Source organism: Pseudorca crassidens, chromosome 7, assembly GCF_039906515.1.
Source record: "Pseudorca crassidens isolate mPseCra1 chromosome 7, mPseCra1.hap1, whole genome shotgun sequence".
In the NCBI taxonomy this organism is placed as follows: domain Eukaryota; kingdom Metazoa; phylum Chordata; class Mammalia; order Artiodactyla; family Delphinidae; genus Pseudorca; species Pseudorca crassidens.
This window is the reverse complement of record NC_090302.1, coordinates 49,792,556-49,814,644: the sequence shown is the minus strand read 5'-3', so window position 1 is coordinate 49,814,644 and position 22,089 is coordinate 49,792,556. Positions and strand designations below refer to the sequence as shown.

Sequence of the window (22,089 nt, the reverse complement as noted above, 5' to 3'; positions counted from 1 at the left end):
TGGAAACACAAAAGACCCCGAATAGCCAAAGCAATCTTGAAAACGAAAAATGGAGCTGGAGGAATCAGGCTCCCTGACTTCAGACTATACTACAAAACTACAGTAATCAAGACAGTATGGTACTGGCACAAAAACAGAAATATAGATCAATGGAAGGAGATAGAAAGCCCAGAGATAAACCCACGCACATACGGTCACCTTATCTTTGATAAAGGAGGCAGGAATGTACAGTGGAGAAAGGACAGCCTCTTCAGTAAGTGGTGCTGGGAAAACTGGACAGGTACATGTAAAAGTATGAGATTAGATCACTCCCTAACACCATACACAAAAATAAGCTCAAAATGGATTAAAGACCTAAATGTAAGGCCAGAAACTATCACACTCTTAGAGGAAAACATAGGCAGAACACTCTATGACATAAATCACAGCAAGATCCTTTTTGACCCACCTCCTAGAGAAATGGAAATAAAAACAAAAATAAACAAATGGGACCTAATGAAACTTCAAAGCTTTTGCCCAGCAAAGGAAACCATAAACAAGACCAAAAGACAGCCCTCATCATGGGAGAAAATATTTGCAAATGAAGCAACTGACAAAGGATTAATCTCCAAAAATTTATAAGCAGCTCATGCAGCTCAATAACAAAAAAACAAACAACCCAATCCAAAAATGGGCAGAAGACCTAAACAGACATTTCTCCAAAGAAGATATACAGACTTCCAACAAACACATGAAAGAATGCTCAACATCATTAATCATTAGAGAAATGCAAATCAAAACTACAATGAGATATCATCTCACACCAGTCAGAATGGCCATCATCAAAAAATCTAGAAACAATAAATGCTGGGGAGGGTGTGGAGAAAAGGGAACACTCTTGCACTGCTGGTGGGAATGTGAATTGGTACAGCCACTGTGGAGAACAGTATGGATGTTCCTTAAAAAACTACAAATAGAACTACCATATGACCCAGCAATCCCACTACTGGGCATATACCCTGAGAAAACCATAATTCAAAAAGAGTCATGTACCAAAATGTTCATTGCAGCTCTATTTACAATAGCCCAGAGATGGAAACAACCTAAGTGTCCATCATCAGATGAATGGATAAAGAAGATGTAGCACATATATACAATGGAATATTACTCAGCCATAAAAAGAAATGAAATTGAGTTATTTGTAACGAGGTGGAAGGACCTAGAGTCTGTCATACAGAGTGAAGTAAGTCAGAAAGAGAAAGACAAATACCGTATGTGAACACACATATATGGAATTTAAGGGAAAAAAATGTCATGAAGAACCTGGGGTAAGACAGGAATAAACACACAGACCTACTACAGAATGGACTTGAGGATATGGGGAGGGGGAAGGGTAAGCTGTGACAAAGCGCGAGAGTGGCATGGACATATATACACTACCAAACGTAAAATAGATAGCTAGTGGGAAGAAGCCGCGTAGCACAGGGAGATCAGCTCGGTGCTTTGTGACCACCTAGAGGGGTGGGATAGGGAGGGTGGGAGGGAGAGAGACGCAAAAGGGAAGAGATATGGGAACATATGTATAACTGATTCACTTTGTTATAAAGCAGAAACTAACACACCATTTGTAAAGCAATTCTACTCCAATAAAGATGTAAAAAAAAATTTTTTTTGGAATGTTCTTTTTTTAAAATGGCATCCTAATTTAGTGGCTCCCCTATCTTCTCCTACCCTTCTGAGAATACTGATGAATGTTTTATAGTTTTTTCCTGCTCTGAGTACTGCCTTTATTTCTCCAAGTTCCTTTTCCATTTGCTTTTTTTGTGTCTTTGTCTTTCATGTTAAGAGATGTTCGTCAAATGTCCGGAGATCCTTGGATATCCACTCATATTTAACAGTGGGTCCCAAAAAGCCTGTTGGAAGGTCCATGAGCAGCAGTAACCTTCACTGCGTGGTGATCAGGTAGGGAACCAGATTTTATGCTGGAAAAGCCCCAAACATGAGTAACTGTAGGTACCTACTCTTGCGTCTTTCTGTTTCCTCAGAGAGGAATGTTCTAATCTCCGGCTGGGGCTGGGGGCTGCGAGGGGGTAGGTTCTAAGCCTGATGGCTAAGAATTCCAAGGCTTTCTCAGAGTCTCACTGCTTAGTGGGTCCTGTGTTCCATAAGGTACCCCTTAACCCCTTTTTCAGCTGTGGCTAGTTCCAGCACTTCTCTGGTTCACCCTCTCTTTACAGTAAACCTCCCACCTTCTGTGGGGGGTGGAGGAGAAGTGGAAACTTGGTGGCATGGGCTGGAGAAGGGATTTGGAGTCTAATTTCTCCTGTGACACACCTTCAAACAATCCTCTTTTGTTTTTCAGCCATACTCCTGCCATCGGCGGTATCTGGTGTCTCAAATTCCTTAGCCTTTCTTGGGGGTCCCCGGCACAAATCTTCACAGAGTAGGGAACACAGAAACCTCATCAGTGTATGAGTGAGAATCGATCAGGCTGTGCTGTGGCAACAAACCACCCCAAATCCCCAAGGCTTAAAACAACAAAGGTTGCTTCCTCTCTCACACTACATGTCCACAGGGGCAGGAGAGAGCCCGGCTCATCACGGTCACTTGGGACCCACACGGACAGAGGCTCTGCCATCCTGTGACACCGCCATCTTAACCTGAGGCTTCAGGGGAAGAAGGTGCTCTGAGCTGCTCCTGCCTAGAAGCAACATCACATTTCACTGCTCCCGTTTCACTGGCCTTGTCTTGCTCCTAGGGTATGAGGAGGTGCAGTGCAGTCATCCCTGGGCTTGAAAGCAGAGGACAACTGGCAATATGGGGGAGGGGCACTAATGTCTACCACAGCCAGTCACCACTATGGTGTTCCAAAATTTTGTTGTTCTCATCTGCTGCTGTTTCTTCTGTCTCCTGGTGATTGTGGCTTTACGTATTTTTATTATTTTACTGTCATTTTAGTGTAGCTTTTTTTTTTAATTTTGTTTTATTTATTTATTTTTAAACAGCAGGTTCTTGTTAGTTATCCATTTTATACATATTAGTGTATGTATGTTTAGTGTAGCTTTAAGAGGGAGCAGTGATAAAGACCAATTCAAACTGTGCAACACACTACTCCAAGTAGCCAAAACCCTCCCATTACGCTGTGTGCTTGCTCCCATCCATCCCTTTGATTCCACCCCCGCTCTGTTCTCTACTCAGAGTGAGTTTGTTGCCTAAAGAGAGACGGGTAGGCTGTGGAACTTTTCAGAACTGGTCATTCATTAACAATACTTTTCAAGAAGGGGGCTGGGTGGTAGTTTTCAAACATATATCTAGAAAAGAGCCTTTACTAGAAGCAAAGCATTTATAAATACTTTTTTCAAAAAACAATTATATTCACTCACTGCAGAGCATCTAGTCTATGTTCAATAAGTCCTTGCTAACGAGCAATCCTATTTTCGCATTCTGTAGGATTCACTTGCAAACAGATGCCAGTTTCCTCCAAGTATGAGAAAAATGCTAAAGGTCCGAGTGAATTAAAAGGAGTGTTTAGAACTAACAAACGTAAGGTAGATAGCTAGTGGGAAGCAGCCGCATGGCACAGGGATATCGGCTCGGTGCTTTGCGACCACCTGGAGGGGTGGGATAGGGAGGGTGGGAGGGAGGGAGACACAAGAGGGAAGAGATATGGGAACATATGTATATGTATAACTGATTCACTTTGTTATAAAGCAGAAACTAACACACCATTGTAAAGCAATTATACCCCAATAAAGATGTTTAAAAAAAAAGTAGTGTTTAGAGCAGATTTAGCTATCAGCAGATACCTCTGGCAAGTAGTAGTACAGGTGGTGTTTATTACCATCTATTTGCATAACTGTAGTTTCTGATGTTGCTATTTTGAGAACATGCTGCTTCTGTAACAAGAATTCCAGGGCCCCTTTTCCAGGCCAGTTGACCAAAACCACAGTGGGAGAGCCCCTTCCATGAAACCACACCTATGGTTTAGGTCTAGGTCTCTAATTAGCTAGGTCTCTAATCCATAGAGCTAACATGGGGAAACTACCCAGATGATACTTGTCCTTTAAATCAGTGGTTCTTAATTTTTTACATACTCAAGAATCACAGGGAGAATTTACAAAACAAAAACAAACAAGGAAAACAAACCTAATGAACAAAACCCCAGATCACTGGACCCCATCTTAGGTATTCTGGTTTGGAAAAGAAAGGTAGTAATTTGTATTTTTAACAAGTACCTTCCAGAAAGACTTCAGGCCACGTGGCTTTTAATAGTGCTTTTCCATTTTCTACAACAGTATACACGGAATGAGCATTCAGTAAATATTTTTTGATGCTGAGGAAGAAATCCACAGAATGTATGTATTTCCCCCATGATACCATCAAAGAGGTAGCAAATGAAGGTCTTTCCGATAAATGTGGCATGACCGATGAAATGCAACCCACAAATTCAAATGGCTTAAAGACAACTGGTGGAATATTTTAAAGCACAGGTCTTGGGGTTTGCTTTGTATTAACTATTCATAACCCAGAAAGCCCAACTAACCAATTTCTTAGTGTCAAGTTGAATTTCTGACTGGATGGGTTTCTAAAGCATCACCCAATATTCTGGAATCAATTCTACCTCCTGAATGAAACATCTTGCAAGAGGGTTAAGCTGTTTTCCTAGTTCCAATGGATAAAAGCAAGCCCCCAGCCCTAGTGGAGGCTGGGTGATGGGTTCATCGCGAGGCTGCAGGGAACAGGTGGTTAAGCTAGTAGTTTCATGGAGCTGGTGCAGGTGAGAGAGCTGAAGGAAGAGGCCAGCATCTGGACCGAATGCTCCCGCATCTTTTTCTCGGATGGCTTTCCAAGTTTCTAAAAAGGATGTAGAACCCGGCCTCTTGACAGCTCCCTACTTTTAAAAACCTGCTCCATTTCCACTACATTTGCAAAATACTTGCTGCACTCCATCCCTCCAAGCCACAAGGAACCTGGAGACAGCGGGAGGTCACCGACAATTCTGCACGTGAGTGCACCTATTTTTAACTGTTTGACTGTGAAGCCTGGAAAGCAGAGGGAGACACCAAGCATGCTAAACTAACTGACCCAATGCCGCCCCCTGGCTGGGAGGATGCAGATCCCTTCCCAACCCATTTCCAACCTTGCCTTAAAGGTGCCAGCGATTTAATCAGCTAACAGCCAATGCTGACTGTTACTAAAAGAGCAGGCGAGTGATACCTTTCTGACCTGCATAGCCCTTTACCTATTTAAGTAAAATGAACAAACAGCTTCCAATAATTGTTTCTCACTCCAACAGATATACCGAGAAATAGGCTGGTGCAATCATAAAATGCAGAATTAAATGAAACCGAATTTAACCACTTGACCCTTCTTTTACTCCAAGCTCGCATTTTAAACGAAAGTGCTTAAAAAAAATGAAAGTGCTTAAAAATTATTCAAGAGAATGGAAAAGTAAGAGTCAGAGGAGAAAGAGAACCTTTAGAGCCAGGTAGTGGGGGTAAAGGTTAGCCTTCTTGATTTATTTTGAATAGACTGTGGTGACACTCAAGCTTGCCGAGTTATCAAATTTCTTAGGTATTTCAAACACAGAAAATAAAATGCAGACAGGGCAGCAATAGCTTTCTGTAGCTCTTCACAAGAAAGTGTATTTCAGTTCAAAAACATGTCTTTTGTGAGGTGAGAAGGACACTCTGGTACCACCAGAGATGAAAACTAAGCCCTTCCTGAAAGTCACAGTGAAAAAACTGCAGACACCCCCAAAAGGCAGAAGGATTTCCTTGATTTCCTTCAAAGAGGCCACACTATCCATCCCAAACTTTTAAGGGTTGCTTTAAGGCAGTGGTTCTCAAATTATGGTCCTGGGACCAGCAGCATTAACATCACCTGGGAACTTATTAGTGACAACGTTGAGTTTCACCTGAGCCCTGAGATCCTGGAAAACAGCAAAGGTTAAGGGCTCCCCTCCCCTCGTTTTGTGTTCTGGAAATGGCTTAGGCAAAGAACCTACCTTCCCATTAGATTTGAGTAGCTCACAGGTGCCCCCTTGTTTACCTAGGACAAGGCCAGACACAGCCCCTCCAAATTTACATTCTTTGCCTGACAAATGGTTAGTTGAACTGCTGATTAATCAAGACAAAATTCTTATTAACCAGCCTTCGATGAAGCTCCTCGCCTTCTTCCAGGTCCTTGAACTTTGGCCAGCTTCCCACCCCTACTCAACAGCTCCTCCTGGGAATAGGCTGATGTCAGGTTAAAACACTCTTTCCTGGGCAATGCGTTCAAGCCGTGCTTCATCCCACTCCCTCACACTTTGTTCTTCCAAGCCTTGTTTACTCCTCCCTCCAAAAGAACCCCCTTTGTGCCTAACTCTAGAGACGCTTGCAGATCTTAGAGGTTCTGCTACTGCAACAGTCCCCCTTCCCCTGTTACAATAGGACCTTTCCCCTTTGCAATAATGCTTTCCAAGTCTCTCCTTACTCAATCCAGACCTGTTTTTTTATTTGACGTTAGAAATACAAATTCTCAGGCCCCACCCCATACCTTCTAAGTGGGAAACTAGGGGATGGGAAGCGGTACGCCTGGAAATCAATTTCTGAACAAGTGCTCCAGGAACAGTTTGAGAACCACTGATTTACGGCAACCTCTCAACACTTAACTCCCTCCCACCTGTGTTTCACTCAGGCGCGCTTAAGCACAAGCTGTTTCTGAGCATCCCCACAGATCGTTTCTCTCATCAAGTCATTTCCCAATGACAAACGATGCCACCGAGCGCCCGTCTCCCCTCCTGGCCGCGCGTGGAGCTGAGCGAGCCTGAACCCGCACACACTTACATCTCCATCCACCGGCCTCTGGTCGTCACAATCCCTGGTGGGACTAATGTCCTGGCGCATGACCCAGATGGGCTCTTTGGGCTCGTCGGGGGTATAAGGCGAGCGTATGGTCCTGGTTTTCACCTCCTCGATGGCCTCCTTGATGTCCTTGATGGCCAGCGAGATAGCATCCCTCTTCTCCTTGCTGTACCGCTGCACCGCCTCGCCGCCAGCCGCCCTCTGCTGCCCCGCCGGCGCCTGTAGCCCGGGGCTGTCCGGGCGGCCCCCGCCCGGGGTGGGGGCGCGCTCCAGGTCCTGCTCGGCCTCAGGCATGTCCTCGGCCGCCTTGTCGAGGCTCTGCGAGCTCATGCTCTGCTTGACCTCGGCCACGATCTGGTCGATGTCCTCTTCCTGCTCGTAGCTGTCCATGCGCGGGTAGGGCGCGAACTCGGCCTCCTTCTCGGGGCTGTCGGACTCGCCGTCGGAGCGCTCGTCGTAGTGGTGCAGCCGCGCGCCCAGGGCCTCCTGGCGGTAGGCGGCCGCCTCGTCTCGCTCCTGCTCGTACAGCCGCAGGCCGTCGCGCGCGTCCAGCTCCGGTGCGTCCCCGATTTCCTCGTACACGTGCTCCTGGAGGCCCCCGTAGTCGGCGTAGGGCTCGGCATAGGGCTCGTCCTCGCCGCGGTGGAAGAGCCGGTGCGTGTAGACGTAGCCCGAGTAGGCAGCGTTCATGGCCTCCTCGTGCTCCAGCGAGTGGAAGTGCAAGTGGTTGGGCAGCGCGCGGCGGTGCGTGGCCTCGGCGTGCTCGGCCTCCGCCTGCTCCGTGTACTCCTCGGCCTCGGGCCGGTACTGCACTGCGTACGCGCTCTCGTCCTCGGGGTCCTGCGCGCGCTCGGCGTCGTAGCCCTCGCGCGCTGCGGCGATCACGTCGCCCTCGGCCGTGTCCGTGTGGTTGTGGAAGCCACTCTCCGTGCTGGCGGAGCGCGCCAGGCACTCCCCGCGCTCTTCCTCCTCCTGCTGCTGCTGCTGCGGCTGCTGCGGCCCGGGCTGGGCGCGGAGGTCCTCGACGGCGCGCCCGCGCGGGGGGCGGCCCGCATGGTGCTGCTGCTGCTCCTCCTCCACCTCCGGGTGCTCCAGGTCGGCCTCCACCGACTCGTTCACCTCCCCGCCTGCCGCCTCGTCCGTCACCTCCACCTCCGCGGCCGCCTCCAAGTGGTTCATGGTGGGCGTCGGCGACGGCTGGGAGAGGGGCTGGGCCGGCTCACTGCGCTCTCATTCTGCCTCACCCGGCTGGAAAAACAAGAAGGGGGGAGGGGCTATTACGTGGTTCAGACTGTAGGCGGGAGCTGAGTACCAAGATACCATAAAAACAGCTGTTATTGATCCCATCTGAATCTCGGTCAATTCAAAAGTGATTGCAAATTAAGCTCAGCCTGAGAGCACATAGTTCATCTTCTTCGTAGCACGTGTCGTAATTTGTAATTACATATCTCCTTGTGTAATTGCTTACTGGCTTTCTCCCTTCCCCACCCCTCAGACTGAGAGCCTCTTGAGCCGTTAGTTCCCCACCATGCTTACTATTCAGGTTCTGTTTCTGATGCATATGAATAGAGAGTACTACCAAATTGAATGAGACAATTGACACATTTTCCATCTGCTAAGGGATAAATCTAAGTTATACTAGAAACGATTTTTAAAATAAGTTTCAAGGGAAAAAAATAATCTTGGAATGTTTTGGATCCGTTGCTGTCAATACAAATTCGCAGCCATTCTGGGGGAGGCTATCAACCATCAATGGGTTCTCGTCCTGGCACTGCTGGCTCTGTTGCCTCCGGTTAAGTGGCTCAATTTTCCGGACCTCCACCATGAGGCTGGACTCATTTCCTATAGCAGGATGTTAACACCTATTACCTAGATAAGAAAAGACTCCGTGGTCAAATAAGTCTGGGAAATGCTGACTTCGAGTTGACTTTTCATTGTGAATATTCAAGGGGAGGAAGATACAGGATGCTCGGTTCACAAACTTGTTTGACTGGGAAACACTTTTTTCCTACAGGCCAGTGTTCTGACAAATGCACTTAGAGAAATACAGACTAGCTAATTTCTAATACTCACTTCCCTCATACACCCTGGATCTACAATTCTTTGATTCTATGAATGAGCATTACAGCTGATATTGGATAACACGCTTATTTCTTTAAAATATGGCTAGGTCTCTTTCCCTATTTTCAGAGGGACTTGCAGCTAGAGACACAGCTTTGGTTTCAACCTCTCTCATTCTTATCACAAAATAGCTTTATAGCATAATCTGTGTGCAATGTATGGAAATAAACACAAAAGATGTAAAGAACAGCAAAAACAAGCAGGATCCCTATGATTTCAAGACATTTATGGTAAATAGGTTCAACATGTGTAAACTTTTAGGGACTTCCCTGGTGGTCCAGTGGGTAAGACTCCGAGCTCCCAAGGCAGAGGGCCCAGTTTCGATCCGTGGTCGGGGAACTAGATCCCACATGCATGCCACAACTAAGGAGCCCACATGCCACAACTAAAAAGATCTTGCATGCTGTAACTAAAGATCCCGTGTGCCGCAACTAAGACCCGGCATGGCCTAAATAAATAAATATATTTTTAAAATGTGTAAACTTTTCTCATAGTGTTCTTTTGGTGAGCTCATCTTACAAATGGACAAAAGTGGGAAGTGAACTCTTTAACGTAATAGCAGAGAGCTCCAGGAGGACCAGGAACATCTGATGGACTCTCTCATGTTTTGATGCATTATATTCTGCTCAACTCCCACCACAATGAAAGCAATTTCCTTCAGGCACTATGACAGTCCCAGCAGTAAAGGAGGCCATTTGGAGCTACCAAGTTCATCTTAAAGCAGAAGTATCATCTTTCTCCCATTCTCTGATGGATCCACCACTGACTAATACTCACTAGAAAGCAATTGTGGTTTAGCAGAGATGATCAATCCTTATTGCTTCCTTCCTTGATAAGAGTCCCACTTCATACAAATTAGACCCTGTCTTCTTTGAAAAACTGTGGCCTCCTCTCCTTTAACCCCTGAGAACAGTGACTGTGAACTAGGTATAAGAAAGTTTTCCAAGTACGAGTCTCCATTCAGACCAGATGGATGGTTAACGCACTGAACAGAAGAGGCAAATGCTGGTGCTGAGGGCCCCCAGGTTAGGTGGCCTCCAGCGGATCACGCAAAATACAAAACAAATATTCAGTTCAATACAACACATGGACGACAACAGTCTATCCAAGTTTCCTTTATAAGGACTCTCTGGAAAAGACAACAGATAAAAACCACACTCATGTACAAATCTAAGTCTGCTGAGCACAGAGAAAGCATTCACTGGGAGGGATACCAAACATGCCAGATACTTCCCGGGGTACTGTTGCCCTGCAGTGTGTCAGCTGTGTGTGCTTAGTGTTAGCAATGCAACAACCACCATCCAAAACACCTGAACCAGCCAAAACTTCATGATAACCATGTGCAGAACTGATCAAAGCACTGTCCTCAGTGAAAATGGCATTTTCCCTTTTCACTTTGATAAAAATCTATCGATATATGCATCAGAAAGAGATTTTAGTTTATTCTGGGTTAAAATTGCATTTGACCAGCACATGGTACCATCTCATAGAGCACTGATCCAAAGGAAATGAGATTTCCATGCATGTCCGTACACTGAGTTATGGTAAACAAAGTTACAAGAAACCACTACTTTAGGGAAAAGTACTGTCAAAATAATGCAGTTTTGCTACACTGGGTACATTGTCCTTATACCCCCTCCCCCGGCCTCAGGGGAGTATTCCCGCACGCATGGAGCATTTCTATTTCACTCACCACCGTGGTTTCAAGAATATAGTTTGGGTTGCGGTGTTTGCGGCATGTTAATTAATAACAGACATCGATTTGAGGGATTTCTCTAGGACAAAGGCAACTCCCAACTTTTAAAGATGGAGCTGACGTTGGTGGTCGGGTCCATCAGTAGCGCACGAGAGGATGGTTCCCTGTACCCTGGCAACTTTGGGGGTGATATTTATTTAAAAACCCCACTGAGGCTATTTTGAAAGAATCCAAGGTTATTGTGTGTATAGAGATTGGTACCACCTTTTTGAAAAGCAATTTGGCAAGATGAATTAAAATCTTAAAAAGGTAATATACCTTTGCCCCAGTAACTCTACTTATAGAAATCTCAAAGGAAAAACTCAGATGTGGACAAAGATGTTTCTCACGGTATTTGCTTAAAAAGTAAAGATTATAAACGCTAACTATTAAGCGCTAACATTAAGTACGAATAAGTACAGTGCTAATAAGCGTGTTAGCATCATATTGCAGTTCAGGAAGGTGTGGGGCTTCTCTGGCTGGCTAGCTCCACCTGGAGTTCCCACAGCACTCAATCTCAACCTGCCACAGCTGAACATCTCAGCTCCCAAACCTGGCCCCGCCTCCTGAATTTCCTGTATGGCTGAAAGGCACCACCAAGTCCCCAGTCCAGGAATCATTACTGAGTTGTCTCTTTCCCTAACTTCCTTCCCCAGACTGAGGACCAAGTCCATTGTCTTCATAGCTCTCGCATCATCCTCGCTGCCACTACCTTGTCTCGGTCCCTCTCGCCTACAAAATTTCCTTCACTAATTTCTCAGTCCCCTCCAGTCGATCCTCACCTCACTATGAGCCAACCTGCTCATCTTTCTAAATGCAAATCTGAATCCCATAGCCCTATTTCTCAAACTCTTCAGCGATCTCCCTCCAGTACATAGTACAGATGCTTAGCTGACTATCTACCAGACATTACTAGGCATTTGCCACATAACGACTCATTTAATCCTCACACTAGCCTATGAAGAGCATACTCTTCTATCGTCTTTAGAGAGATTATTGTCAGCTCTTTTAAAAATGAGGAAATGGAGGCGGGTGGTGTTAGATGATTGCCTAGGTCACACACCTGCTGGCGGAACTGGTGTCACCCCCCCCCCCCGCCCCTGCCCCCTGCCTCTAGGCTCTGGTGCTTGAGTCCTACTACTGACAAACAGGGCCCTTGGGCCACATCACTCCTCCTAGCCTCATCTTCACGCTTCACCTCCACCCTGTATTCTAACACCCCGAAGTCCTGACACTAGCCCTAACTGCCTTCCCTCTCCTCAGCACATTTTTTTTTTTTTTTTTTTTTTTTTTTTTTGCGGTACGTGGGCCTCTCACTGTTGGGGCCTCTCCCGTTGCGGAGCACAGGCTCCGGACGCGCAGGCTCAGTGGCCATGGCTCACGGGCCCAGCCGCTCCGTGGCATGTGGGATCTTCCCGGACCGGGGCACGAACCTGTGTCCCCTGCATCGGCAGGCAGACTCTCAACCACTGCGCCACCAGGGAAGCCCGACCTCAGCACATTTTTCACCTAACTTTTCTTTGGTGAATGTCTTATCTTCCCCAAAGCAAGTTCATACCTAATGAATGTCTATTACGTGCCAGCCTCCAGGCAATATTCTGGGCGTAGAGGCAGAGCAGTGGCCAAGCCAGACAGGCTGTTCTGTTCTCAGGAAGCCACCATTCTAGTTCATGGGAGTGGAGGGAAAAGAGAGGGGAAGAGACAATAATTATGTTAATAAACAGAATAACATCAGGGAACAAAAAGTCTTATGAAGAAAATGAAACAGGGTAATGGCAGAGAAACTGACCGAGGAGAGAGGGCCTCCTATAGTGGCCAGAGGAGATGATATGGGCACTGAGGTCTGAATGATAAAGAAAGAGGCAGCCAACTAAAGATCTGAGGGCAGGGCCTTGAGGTGAGAAAGGACTTGCTGTGTTCAAAGACAGAAATAGTGTCTGTGAACTGAGCAAGGGATGATGTGGTAGGAGATGAGGACGGAAAGTTGGGAAGGGGCTAGCAGGGCAGGGCCTGGTACATCATGGTAGAGTTATTTCAAGTGCACTGGCATGCTACTGGGGGGGTTTAAGCAGGGGAGTAATAAAGCCTGATTAACCCCTCCCATCATCCTCACTATCTATCTATCTATCATATTATGGCACCTGTCATTCTGAGTAGCAATTCTTTATAAATATGAAGTCCTTGAGAAAAGGGGACATGTCATTTATCTTTGATTCCCCAGTGCCAAGTACAGAGGGAACATAGTAGGTAGTCGGTAAATTCTTAGTGATTAGAAAGAAAATAATTATCCTCCCACTTCCCAATATCAGGGGCCTTCTGGACATTGGCATGCCCAGCCTTTGGAGAACTCATTTCTTCTTTCCACCTTGAATCTTTACCGATCTCATCTGCCCCTGCGAACTTCTCCACCTTCTTCTGATGCTTTAAGTGCCCAAAGAACTCCAGTGATTCAACCTCTGCCTATATTTGAGGGCGCTGATCCAGTTGGCATTTATTGGATATGTACCAGGCACTGTGCAAGGCAAGGGGGATGCAAGTTTCTAAACCATGATCCCAGCCTTCAAGGGCAGACAGCTTTGGCGATTATAATACCTGGTGATGAATGCAAAACAGAAATAGGTTCCAGCTACCAAAAGAAGCTAGAGTTAAAACAACAACTGCATCACCTTTGTGAATCATGTGAGGGCTACTGTTCTTATAGGTTCTGGATTTCATAGCTCGTAAGCATCCTAGGAACTGAGGCCTAGGAGAGGAGTGCCATCATCCAGCCAATGTTCTTGACTATGACCCATGTGTCACCGGAGGCTGGGAGAGTAGAAGGGAAGAGTTACAGCTGATTGAAGAAAATCCCTCCCCTTCTACAAAAAGGCTGGATGACCTGGAAGACACAGGCAAGAGGGTCTCCTCTGCAGGAGCAGCCACACGACATGAAAAGGAGGTGCTATGGCATCTTGGATGCAGAAGTGAGGGAATCCAGGTTGTGGTGAAGCACAGGTGGCTTTCTGGCTCTTGGTTCTGGAATGTTCCACAGCTGAGTTGGAAAAAGTGAACAGAGGGAGGGAACTCCACTGCAGTGCACCATTTAGAAATAAAAACATTTCATGATTCAGCAATTGAATCCAGGTAGCTCGTAATGTTAGCTGAGGCTCCTGTTGGTTTGGCATGGATAGAAGGGGAGGCTATCATTACTTTGGTTGATCTGTCCTTAAGAAGTTGTTAATAACAATTTCCAATAGACTGTTTCTTTTAACACATTCAGAAGTAGTTTTAGAAGGGCCTGACTGAAGACAAAATGAAATGTAAAAAAGAAAAAAAGAATGACACCAGATTATTAACCTGGAGAGTATTGTGTGAGTATGGGGAGGGGGTGGGGTAGTAATGCAGGTGTAGGGAAAACACATGAAGGTAGAGAGAAGTGGGAAAAGAAGAAGAAAGTCTGTACTAGCCATTCTCTCCTCTGAGAAAACTAGAATGAACAATATGATTCCATTTATATAAGTTTTTATATTTTTGCAAATATTTAAAGTAGTACAACTACCTCCTGTGGACTTAATGAATGTTACTTGTCTTGCCCTGCTGGAGTTGGAAGGGAAGTTCTATTTCTTCGGACTGCAGCCTATCCTAATCCACCTGCGCACATACTGTTCCAGTCAACATGACGTCTGCCACCAAGCCACTGGAGGGGCCGTCTATGACACTGAGACTATTAATTTCCATAACAAAAGCTGTGGTTGCCAAACAAGATTATGCCCTGGATGTAGTGGGCATGCAAATGTGCACACACACACACACACACACACACACACACACACACACACATGCAATCTGCATAGGCTGGGAGATTAGTGGTTCTCATTAAAAAAAAAAAAAAAGATGACAGAATAGGAATACCCAGGTATTCTTATCTACCTTCCCTAGCCTATAAATGTGTTTCCCTTCCATGAGTTAGATCAATCATAAAACATCTACTAGGGAATCCAAAGGACATCAAGAACCCTACTCAAATCATCAGCTCTTCTAAACACAATACATCTATTTATAAGAGTAACATATAAAAGACAGAAATAAAAAAGACTAGAGTTTATTAAAGCTTAATCTCCTTTGAATCATTTGGAAATTAAATTTAATGATACTGGGAGCCAAGATGGACACAGAACACATTGCACCTTCCTAAAATCATTACCAGTTTAAATAGGCTTACATGGTCAGAAAAAGCCTCCTCACACAGTTATCTTGCCTCAGCAAACTATCATTTTGTTTTCTCTGATATCCTTATGCCTGAAATTGTGAAGCATGGCCTGGCAGATAGTTTTGGTAATGGTTTCAGAATGAGTTGAGTACCAGATGTCAACCAGACTGAGGTCTCTGGTTGGACCTCAGGACTGTGTCCTTGACCCTGTCTAGCTTTGATGAAGACGTGGGGGCTGGACATCTTGTTTCCCTCTTCAGATCCACTCTGCACCTTCCCCACCCTGCTTGTGCCCTGCGAGGCTGGCCTCTTTGGGTTGCATCAACAGCTCCCTGTTGCTCTGGCTTCTGTTTGGGTTTGGCCAGTGGAAAGCTCTGGTGGATCTGTCCCTTGATCCAGTGATCTGGGTTCTTCACCTGTGGACAGACTGACCCAATGTTGGCTGCCTCACCACCTTGGATACCCTATTTTCTGGATCAAGAGTGCCAACGGCTTGTCTGGATGGCCACTTGTTGATCCCTTAGAGATAGTGGACTGCCTGCTGGACTACACTTTTGTCCATACTGCACCTGGATTTGCCTTCTAGCACCTGCTCAACACAGGTTGGTGGGTCCTGGTCCTTCTCAACTAGCCATTGTAGACTCTTTATTTGCATGTTTCAAGGCCACTGCCATTGCTCAAAACACTTTGGCCACTCCTTTATGGGAACAGCTTTCGAAGTTAATTTATGGGGTTTGAAGTTACCAGCAAATTGTTCTCAATATTCTATTCTCATATTTAGTCATATTTGACTTTTGACTCCAAAGGATTATCCTCTACCTTATTTACAAGAGTTGGCTATAAATGGTGCTTATTAGTTTTCAAATACCACATTTATCCCTAAGGGATCATCCTGTCATTCACTATCCTTAATGAGGTATTGTAGTAGTGTGGGGACAGGTGTGGGTGACATACTGCCTGAATTTGCATCGTGGTTTCATCACTTACTAGCTCTTTGACTCTGAATAATTTAATCACAGAAAATATTCCAATTCTACCATCTCTAAAGTGGGCATAGTAATATTGGGTTGACCAAAAATTTCGTTCGGGTTTTTTCGTAACATCTTACGAAAAACCCGAACGAACTTTTTGGTCAATCCAATAGTACTTACATCACATGGTTACTGGATGATACAAGTTAATAGATATACTACAAGTTAATATTTTATATATATGTATAAAACTTAGAATCATGTCTGATACATTTTAAGGGCTATTTAACATTCATTAGTGCATTTTCTGCACATACCATAGTTAGTATTTAACAGATCAATATACTGTTTTTAAAAAGCAAAAAAAAAAAAGTTAATATAATGACTAGAGCACATGGTACATTTATTATTACCCTTTCCTAAATAAGGCTACGTAGAGGTGGAAAACAAGCAGTTAAGCTACTTTTAATCCATTTTGAAGTAAGGCTCGGCATAAATAAATCCATCAAATAATCACAAACCCTGTACTATGTGTAGGCCAGTGATATACGTGGTGTTTTACATACTGTATTTCTAACCCTCACAGCAGTCTCAGTGGAAATTATTATCTCCAATTGCTAATTTTGAAGCAGAAGCTAAGACAGCTTAAATAACTTGTCCAAGGTCACTCAGAGCCAAAAGGAGTGGAAGTGGATCCCTCTGGCTTTCGCTATTCTTCCTATTACATTTCACTGTGCCCAGAAAGTGATGCGATTGATTTTTTAAACAAACATCTAAATTGGTGTAATCCGTTTTAGAATAGTCACCTTGGCAGACTCTATACTTCCATGTTCCAAGGGCACTGTCTTTGCTCAAAATACTTTGGCCACTCCTTTATTGGAACTGATTTCAAAGTTAATTTGAGGTATTTGAAGCTACTAGCAAACTGTTTTCAATATTCTATAGTCATATTTAGTCATATTTGATTTTTGACCTCAAAGGGTGCCATCCAAATTCATCATCCACCTCTTTTACAAGATTTAGCTGAGAATGCTGCTTGATGTTCTCCAAATATCAAATCTATCCCTAAAGGATGAAGATATGTGACAGCCAAGATTATTAAAAAGAGTCTATTCAGGCTCTGAAGTCAATTCCAAAAGAAGGCTTTAAATACTGTTTTGGCCAGTGGCCACATCTTTCACATATGCTTTTATCCTTGCAGAGTGAACAGAGGGACAGAGGCCATTTGGAAGAATACATTCTTGTGTGATGGCTACAAAGTCAGGTTCATTACTTTCGTCCACCTTGAAATCTGTATAATTGTGGCTAACACTGAACAGTCAGGAAAATTAATTCATCCACTTGGATTAATTCAGCCATTCCAACCTCAAAGCTCTATCACAACCCAGCCTTTGATTAAAGAGAAAATTCTGAATTTATGCAGACTACCTTATTGTCTGGCTCTTTGTCTAACACTTTAACAGTCAAATCATTCATTTATTACTCTGATTCCAATAAAATACATGAAATAAGCTTAAGGCAATCATGGAAACTCAGAGGGGAAATCTTGTAAATTTTATAAAAATTCAAGGCACATTCTCTGGAAATCAAAGCCGATTAAAAGTCTATCTGAGGACTTTCTGGGTGGCACAGGGTTAAGAATCCGCCTGCCAATGCAGGAGACACGGGTTAGATCCCTGGTCTGGGAAGATCCCACATGCTGCGGAGCAACTAAGCCCATGAGCCACAACTACTGAGCCTGCGCTCTAGAGCCCGCAAGCCAAAACTACTGAAGCCCGCGCCTAGAGCCCATGCTCCACAACAAGAGAAGCCACTGCAATGAGAAGCCCAGGCACCACAACGAAGAGAAGTCCCCGCTCGCTGCAAATAGAGAAAGCCCGCGCGCAGCAAGGAAGACCCAACGCAGCCAATAATAAAAAAACAAACAAACAAATAAATAAATCTTTTTTAAAAAATAAATAAAGTCTATCTGAATTTCTGTGAAATGCCCCTGGTTTAAAGTCAGACACACCTACAAAATCCATATTTACTGAGGGTTACACAAAATAGACATTTTTCCCCCATTTCAATCCCTTTTTTCATGCCCCTACATAACTTCCTTTCCTCACCCTCCACTACATTTACTATCTCTGTTGCTACACTACATTCAGGGGTACTAAATCACCCGTTATAATCAACCTGGACCATTTTCCTGATATTTCAGTTATTATATAGAAAGCCATGCACACGCCACATTTTAGTGTTAAAGACAGTAAATTTCTAAAATCAGTTGAGCCATGTTAGTTTTCAGAGGCTCATTACTTCATCCCGCAAAAGGAGATGGAAATGGGGGAAATACCAGGCTAAGGATGAGTTGAACAGTAATTCATTAGAATGTAGTCCTTCCTTTGAGACCACATCCCCTCAAATTTACCGCTACTGTTACTTTTACAAATTATTTGGCTCATTAGAAAGTCAGTTAACTTCCTTCTCTCTATTCCCTCAAGTTTTCTGTAACTTCCTTTAGCATTTTCCTTCCCAAAATTCACACCAGAATGTCAGCCACAATCCTAATTACAAAGCTTCAGATTAAGTTCCTGTTTCTGACATTCTTCTTATTCACAGGTCAAGAAAGCAGCGTCAGGTATGCTGGCCACTGTCCGCAAACATCTTTTCAGTTATGCCTCAAATCTGATATGCAAGATGATTAAAAACAGCTGTATCCCGGAAGGTTCACTCCCTGACAATTCAGCTTCACAGCTCCCAAAGTACAAAATTCATTAAGCAACTATTAGGTAGCAACATTGGGGATGACTTGAATTTGAAGTTGATGAGCCAGCAATCCCATATTGATTCAAAGCCTCCCTCGACAATCAACTCTCTCAATTTGGCCACATTAGCAAAAAGTTAACAGGGAAAAAAACATATGTGGGGAAAGAAGAAAACTACTTTCTCTTAAAAGTGACTCAAGGATAGTCTGGAAACTCTTGAGTTCATTGGACATGTTGACTAGAATATAAAGAGGTAGAGTATCTGTAACTCTTTTTCTAGTTAACTGATTTCATTTAGGCCCCAGATATACCAGTGAAATTCAAACACAGTTTTGCTAGGACCCAGAGGCTTTTAGTCACCTCAAGAGAAGACATGAGTTTCTCCAAAGGAAATTATTTTTAATTTGTTTTATTAAAAAATAATGTGGATTTTACTAAAGATCTCATAGGGAAGACTGGAGTGAGAGACTACATTGTGCATCACACCCATTACCCTCCCCCAACCTCATCGATTAATTTTTCCCACATCTTGCTTTCTGTCATCAGCTATAGGGCTTCCCTCTCTCATGAATTTTCCCCTACAGTCCTGAGTCTTCATGGTTCTTGTCCCTTCCTTCGGGATCACCACAGTCCAGTAGAAATATAATGCAAATCAAATACATAATTTAAAAAATTCTAGTAGTAACATTTAAAAAAAGGTAAAGAAAGTACAATTAATTTTAATATTTTATTTTACTTAATATACCCAAAATATTATTTCAACATATGTCCGATATAAACAATTATTACTGAGACAGTCTGCATTCTTTTTTCCCTACTAAGTCATCAAAATCCAATGTGAATTTTACACTTACAGACATCTCAGTTAGGACTCAATAGCCACATGTGGCCACCATACTGGACAGTGCAACTCTAGATCTTCCTTTTGGGCTTCCTAAACTCTCTCCTTTTCTTCTGCAGAACAATTTAGCTGTGTTCAAGCTCTTCCAAAAGCATGTAACGTCACCCTCCTCCATCACCCTTTTCAACAAACAAAAGACCCTTCAATTATCAGAATTTTCCCTCCAAATAACAGGAGATTATGAACAAATAAGTAAATGAGTGAAAAGCCTGATTGTTGCTGTGACCTAGAGCCAGAAGTCCCATACTGCCTGTTCTTTGGTCTCTCAAAGGGACTGGTCCCATATTCTTCCCTCCTCCAAATTTCACTGCTGTCCTTTAATCTCAGATCTCTTTGGACGCTGAGGCCAGTGTTGCTGTACTGCTCCTTTCCCCTCTCGACCACTCCCAGCCTCACTCTCCCTTTCCCCTTCTGTCCCCCTCACTGATAACACTCAGGGTCATGGCCACAGCACCCAGGAATCTGTGCTAACCTGTGCACCTGTGCTAACCCACAGCACCCCTGCTCTAGAGAACGACAGAAGTTGTGCGAAGATTCCTCAAACAGGCAGTGAGGCTCTGGGAAAGCCAGGTAAGTAAGAACAGAGGGAGCACTTTTCTCTCACCTGGAGGAGTAGTGGGAAGAGGAAAGAGAACCCCAGGTACTGGGGAATCAAGTTAGAGGCAGTAGAGCATAGCAGTTAAGAACACATGCTAAGTCACCCTGCCTAGGTTCAAATTCAGTTCCAACACTCACTAGATATGTGACCGTGGGCAAGTCACTTAACCTTACATGCCTCAGTTTCCTCTTCCCTAAATGGGGGTAATAACAGCACCGACCTCATAGTGTTACTAGTTAAATAAATGTGTTAATATAGCACTAAGAACAAGAATAAAAAATATACTTGTCGACCCACAGAATGTACAACACCAAAAGTGAACCCTAATGTGAACTGCAGACTTTGGGTGATAATGACGTTCAATGTACGTTCATCAGTTGTAATAAACGTACCACTCTGGTGCAGGATGTTGTTAATGGGAGAGACTACGCATGTGTGGGAGAGGAGGCATATGGCAACTCTCTGTACTTTCCACTTAATTTTTCTGTGAACCTAAAACTGCTCTAAAAAATAAAGTATATGAAAAAAATTCCATTATTTAAATATTTATGTAAATATGTATTTAAAATATAATTTATATATAAATATGTATAATTTATGTTTGTATAATGTATATGTTTATACGTATATATAATTTATATATGCATATATGTATTTAAAATATACTTTATATTATACATGTTATATATATTATATAAGTAAAATATATATAATTAAATATATATGTGACTACTGTATATAAATAATACAAATATATAAGATATTTAGATATATTATATATAATATAAATATTATATAAGAATATATAACGACACACATATATATCAATACATATTTTATTACTTAAAATATGCAAGCAAGGCTGCTCCACTTTAACAAAACTACCCCACTAGCCCTCACTGACGCTTAAGTGACATTGTGGTTGGCCACAACTCTGCCACTGCCCTATCACTGTCCCAAATCTAAGACCCAATGAACCCAGGTGTGGGTAGCAGGAACCTGACTGGCACAGAGAGCCACCTCCTGGCCACCTGGCTCAAAGGCTACCCTGTAATGTGTGTGTAACTGCTATTTCTGGAGCCTCCTACAAGCCGGTGCCCACACCCTGGGCTCCTGGCTCACAAAGTGCCTGCTCAGACATTGCAAGCACTCAGCTCACATCTGCCCTGTGACCTCCCAACACGCAGCGACCAAGCTTCACTCCTCCAGCTTGCACTCTGGTGAGCTGTCCTGCTTGCCCACCTCACGGCAGCTGGCGTCAGCTTACAGTACTAGACCTACTCACACCCGTGCAGCTCCAACTCAGGAAAATCATACCTGTGAGCACCAAGCTGTGTACTGCCCTTGATTTGCAACCGTAAGTTCTTACCACCTTTGCTCATCTATCAAATGGGTCATCGAAGGGCAATTTGAAAGTATCTATCAAAATTACCACTCTGAAGAATTTATGTATACATTCATACACAGGTGTGTGAAATGACTTACGTACAACTCTACTTAAATTACTAAAGCATGGTTTGCGTTCACAAAAGACTAGAAACAAATAAAACTGATAAAATAAATTATAGATAGATTTCTATAGAACCTAGGCTGATTCTTATGTACAGATAATAGAAAGAACTCTCTGATATATTAAATTAAAGCAAGGTCAGAACAGTGTATAATGAATATAAGAGGAGGGAAAAGAATACATATGTGTGAAAGTCTCTGAAATGACAAAAAACTAAGACAAGTACTTATTTCTTTCGGGGGTGGGGTGGGAGGATGAGGGGTGAGAACTGGGTAGATGGGGGACTTTTCAACACATGCATTTTTGTACTTTTTTTTTTTTATAGAAGATGTTGGGGGTAGGAGTTTATTTATTTATTTATTTTTGGCTGTATTGGGTCTTCGTTTCTGTGCGAGGGCTTTCTCTACTTGTGGCAAGCGGGGTCCACTCTTCATTGCGGTGCGCGGGCCTCTCACTGTCGCGGCCTCTCTTGTTGCGGAGCACAGGC

The 22,089-nt window shown here is 43.8% G+C and overlaps 1 protein-coding gene across 6 annotated transcripts in view; it reads right to left on the bottom strand.

The window, feature by feature from the left end:
* The window catches only part of APBA1 (amyloid beta precursor protein binding family A member 1), a 240,869-nt gene that overhangs the window by 73,647 nt on the left and 145,133 nt on the right, over positions 1 to 22,089 (bottom strand). For 4 of the 6 annotated variants that reach the window (XM_067744213.1, XM_067744209.1, XM_067744215.1 and 1 more), the window contains exon 2: positions 6,810 to 8,075. In XM_067744213.1, coding sequence (XP_067600314.1) covers positions 6,810 to 8,006 — 1,197 coding nt within the window. In that variant the 5' untranslated portion in view covers positions 8,007 to 8,075. Of the gene's footprint in view, positions 1 to 6,809; positions 8,076 to 12,241; positions 12,347 to 22,089 lie in introns of all 6 variants that reach the window. The other 2 variants (XM_067744212.1, XM_067744210.1) reach the window with 1 other exon arrangement.